This window comes from Helobdella robusta (genome assembly GCF_000326865.2).
Source record: "Helobdella robusta unplaced genomic scaffold HELROscaffold_108, whole genome shotgun sequence".
Classification (NCBI taxonomy): domain Eukaryota; kingdom Metazoa; phylum Annelida; class Clitellata; order Rhynchobdellida; family Glossiphoniidae; genus Helobdella; species Helobdella robusta.
The window spans coordinates 26,276-31,332 of NW_008703610.1; the positions used below are offsets into that span (position 1 = coordinate 26,276).

At 30.7% G+C, this 5,057-nt stretch overlaps 1 protein-coding gene across 1 annotated transcript; it reads right to left on the minus strand.

Moving 5' to 3' along the window:
• Positions 1-895: 895 nt before the first annotated feature.
• HELRODRAFT_183450 (hypothetical protein) lies at positions 896-2,292 on the minus strand (the record flags this gene model as incomplete). Its single annotated transcript, XM_009012485.1, has 3 exons — positions 896-1,055; positions 1,470-1,625; positions 2,198-2,292. 3 exons carry the CDS (start codon positions 2,290-2,292, stop codon positions 896-898), a joined length of 411 nt encoding a protein of 136 aa, XP_009010733.1.
• Positions 2,293-5,057: the final 2,765 nt, after the last annotated feature.

A 5,057-nucleotide genomic window follows, 5' to 3' on the forward strand; every position in this document is an offset into this window, starting at 1 on the left:
GTATTAAAATTAGCGACGAATCCAAGACAGGTTAATGGTCCCACTTCGAAAGAAAGGAAGAAAATTTTAAAGATTTGACGTTCATAAACTACACTTTTTAAACATTATATCCACCGGAAGAAATAAAATAGAATTAAATAAAAAATAAAATGAAATAATAAAAAGTAGAAAATGGCAATAAAAGTATTTGATTTGAAAGAAGTCTTCAATCTAGCACATGTTTAATGCACTATTAATTTTTAATAATAATTATTCATTATTAACCATTATTTTTCATTATTAGTAATAATATGCGATGCAAAAATCCACAATTCATGAAACAGTTGAGACCTCTTCCCTTCTATTTAAGTATAAATGTTTGGTACGTTATTAATTTCATTTTTTTTTAAATCTTGAATAAATGTTAGTGATGTGGCTTGGGTTCAAATGTAAGAATAAAAGAAAATAAGAAATTAATGAATGAAAAAATGATTGAAAAATTAAATAAAAATTTAAAGCAAATTGGTTTTTAATTATGTGCTCATTCACCTATTTGTATATTTATAACTTTTCATTCGTCTTTTTTTCATTGTTTGTTCGTTTTTTTGTTTCTTCATTCATTCATTAATTCACTCATTATTTCTTGAATTTATTCACGCATTCATTCATTCATGCATTCATTCATTTTTGAATTCATTCATACATTCGTTTCATCCATTGAAACATTTATTCGTTCATTCATTCATTCTTCAATCATTCTTTTATTCGTTCATTCATGCATATACACATTCACATATATACACTCATTCATTCTCTCTCTCTCTCTCTCTTTCTCCCTCTTTCTCTCTAGTTTATTTCTTCGTTTTATTTCACTTTCTCTCTTCTTAACTTTCTTCACTCTTTCTTTCTCTTTCTCTCACTCTCTCTCACTATGATTATGTCTGTTGAAAGCCTGCAATCCTTGCTTCAGCGGTTTAAACACACTTTCAGTTATCTTCAAGAGTAGGATCACTTTGCAGTCGAACACAGTAACGATGCAACTCAACTTACTGAGATGAAACTTTCTACCACTTTGGCTATGGGACACACAGCGATTAAATGAATGACGTTTGTGCTCATTCACCTATTTGTATATTTATAACTTTTCATTCGTCTTTTTTTCATTGTTTGTTCGTTTTTTTGTTTCTTCATTCATTCATTAATTCACTCATTATTTCTTGAATTTATTCACGCATTCATTCATGCATTCATTCATTTTTGAATTCATTCATACATTCGTTTCATCCATTGAAACATTTATTCGTTCATTCATTCATTCTTCAATCATTCTTTTATTCGTTCATTCATGCATATACACATTCACATATATACACTCATTCATTCTCTCTCTCTCTCTCTCTTTCTCCCTCTTTCTCTCTAGTTTATTTCTTCGTTTTATTTCACTTTCTCTCTTCTTAACTTTCTTCACTCTTTCTTTCTCTTTCTCTCACTCTCTCTCACTATGATTATGTCTGTTGAAAGCCTGCAATCCTTGCTTCAGCGGTTTAAACACACTTTCAGTTATCTTCAAGAGTAGGATCACTTTGCAGTCGAACACAGTAACGATGCAACTCAACTTACTGAGATGAAACTTTCTACCACTTTGGCTATGGGACACACAGCGATTAAATGAATGACGTTTTTGAAGTTCAGTTTTACAAATTGTATTCCTCAGATGTCAGGTAAGATGATGATTTTTTTAATTATTTCTATTTCAAGATTTGGAAAATTTGTAATTAGAAGTTTTATCATTTTTATCACATCATCGTCGTCATCATTAATGATATCATCATTATTACCATCTTTTCCATCTTGATTATCATCTTCATGACCGTCCTACTTATAGACATCATCATTGTAACTGTTATCATCAACATCACAGCCACAATCGTCGTCATCATCTTTGTAGTGAGGATCATCATCGTCGTCATCAATGTTGTCAGGGTTATAATAATCGTCGGCAAAATTATCATCATCATCATCATCATAACCATCTCGTTTTCATTTATATAGCGCCAATTATAATTAAGAAATTTCATTGGCGCTCAATATTTTCAGTCAATCAACATAGCAATGATTATCAACGAGGTATGTTTTAAGTCGTTTCATAAACTCTGCCAGCATCAATCCATTCTGTCAAAGATCGTCTGGTAAACTGATCCGAGGCATGGGTCTGTACACTTCAAAATCTCTGTCGGCCCCCTTCAATCTGGTACCCCTGATGTGGTGCCTGTTAGAGGATAATGACCTCATTTTGAAGGATGATGACCTCATGTTAGAGCAGGGGTGGGCAAACGTTTTGTTGTGAGGGCTGTTTATAACTGATTGATAACTGTTTTACTTTTGAAGGGCCACATATGTACTCAAATAGCAAATTTTTTTGACGCGTGGAAAAAATTTTTAAATTTGTGGCCCCTTTTTTTGTTTATAATGTCTGGCTGACGAGATTTTTTGGCGAAGAAGACCTTTGTGGGCCGCATGCGGTCCGTGGGCCGTAGTTTGCCTACCCCTGTGATAGAGAATGATGACCTCAGCCTTTAATAACAATGATAAAAGGAAATCTAGTTGCATTTACATTGTTACAGCCAAGTAAATTAATGCAAGACTATTCAACCATTTGAAAACCAAAACTCCTAATTTGAACAGAATTCTTTTTCTTATCGAGAGCCAGTGCAACGATATTAACATAGAAGAAACATGATCCCCCGGTAGTAAGTTTTGATGTTTGGTCCTGATAATCTGTAGCCTAACTATAACCCTAGCCCTACAATAAGCTCTCACCTTGCTGTAATAAATGCCTCTACCAGTTGTTCCAGCTGACGCAACTGAAAGGAACACTTTCTTACTCATGAAGTCACATGATGTCCATTGAAGTCCCAAATTAATAAAATTTTTTCTATTCGTGAAGGTACCCACAAGTAAAAACAGAGTTTTCGTCTAATTCTTCCCATGCATCCAACCACCACCTGAATACATCCAACCAGTTTTTCAACAAACTCGTCAACTCAGACGGATAACATGAAGGGCATATTTGTATGTTAAATTTTTTGTTATGAGGGCCGCATTGAGAACTAATTAACTTTTGAAGGGCCGCATATGTACTTAAATAGCAAATTTTTAACTTAAATAGCAAATTTTTAACTTAAATAGCAAATTTTTGACTTAAATAGCAAATTTTTAACTTAAAGTTTATATTCCATAAATAATGTGATCAAAGCCGAGTTACGTAATGGGTACGTTTCTCGTTTCGTGTGGATGGAGTACTGAACTTTCTTTCTGGCTGGCAGGAGGGTACAAATACAAAAACAACATAAAACGCGTCATCATCGTCGTTGTCGTCGTCATCACCTTCATCACTATCATCTCATCATCATTGTTCATCATGAAACTGCGAATCTTTTGAGAATAATTTTAAACGCTTATAATTAATTAATTATAAATATTTCTAATTATTACATTACATTCTTGTGGTGTAATTCTGTAGTGGCCTGTTTAAAAAAAAGGAAAAATGCAGCCAATTTTTTGTTTGAAATTCGTATTCACAAGTATTACACCTACGTATTTGTATTCATGTTATATACTTAGTATGTTGGCAAAACATGTAAGAGGCATTTTAAAACTAGATCGAATAACACTTGCCTGACCGTGTGGCCAACCATAGAACTGGCCTAGAAAAAATATCAAATTTCTCAACAAAAAAATGCTTGATAAAATTATTCATTAAATTATCAATTTATTTTAAAGGCTCTTACAATTCCATCTTTCGTTTTTTGAGGTACTAAAACTCGGAGTTCCCTGTCAAATCACCCTCAAGACCTCCCAACTTCAAGGGCCCGTGTAACACTGTGAGATTGATAAATGATATAATTGTTATTTATTTAATTATAAGAGTTTATTAATATGTAAATCTTTGAAGAATAAAGTTAAAAATTGTTATTTTAACATGTGTCAATTAAATTTAATATGATTTAAACAAATTTTTAAATTTTTAAATAATTACGTATTAGTAGTTTTAAAAGTAGCAAAGTAGTTAGTTTTATGCAGTAGCAGTTGTATTAATTATTGTGATCGATTATTATGAATTTTATTTCAAAAATTTTTATAATTTTTATTTTAGTTTTGCTAGGAATCTAAAAGGGTCAACGAAAAATTACCAAAAACCTACAATCAACTGGTTCTAACAGCGTTCGATCTAAATAGAATTAAAACATACACGTCTTCTTTGTGGCGTTCTGAATATTTTTTCAATGAATTTTTGCTAAAATTTTTATTAATTCACGGTAGAAAATGAAAAATGTTTCAATGAATTTTTGTTAAAATTTATATTAATTCACGGTGGAAATTGAAAAAACCACGGAGCGAAAACGAATGTACCAAAAATTTCTAAAACCTACATCATAGATACACAAATTTTTTGACCTGTTACCCCTGTTACCCCCTTCATTTAAGCGGGACAGTCCCTTTTATAAAATTTAAAAATTAATTATCCAATTAAATCATATTAAGTAATATTTTTAAATATATTTTGTATGCGCTGATTGTATGCTATTTTTTGGCGTTTTAAATCGTGTAAACATATTTTATTTTTCGAAAAGAATTTAAATTTTATTCACTTGTTGATAATTAATAAGAAGTAATAATAATTATTATAACATTTGTTATTTATTTGCCAAAATATTAATTATATTTTATATGATTTTGACAAAAAATTCACTCATTTTGGGTATTTTAAATAGTTTTAAAATGAATTTACTTGGTGTTCATAGCTAAACTTAGTTGGAAATAATATAACAACGTTCGATTATCTAAAAAATGTTTGTAAAATTGATTTTTAATAAAAAAAACATGAATGAAAATAAACATTTATAAGAATAATTTATCAAAATAAGTCGGACCTCGGTATAAAGAGATTGATTGGCTCCAGAAAATAAATTCGTAATTTAGAAAATTCGAATTTTCGTTAGGTAGAATGGGTTTCGAGAAAAATATTCTACATTTTCTGAAAGGTTTTTGTAAATATACACAATACCCAGAGATAC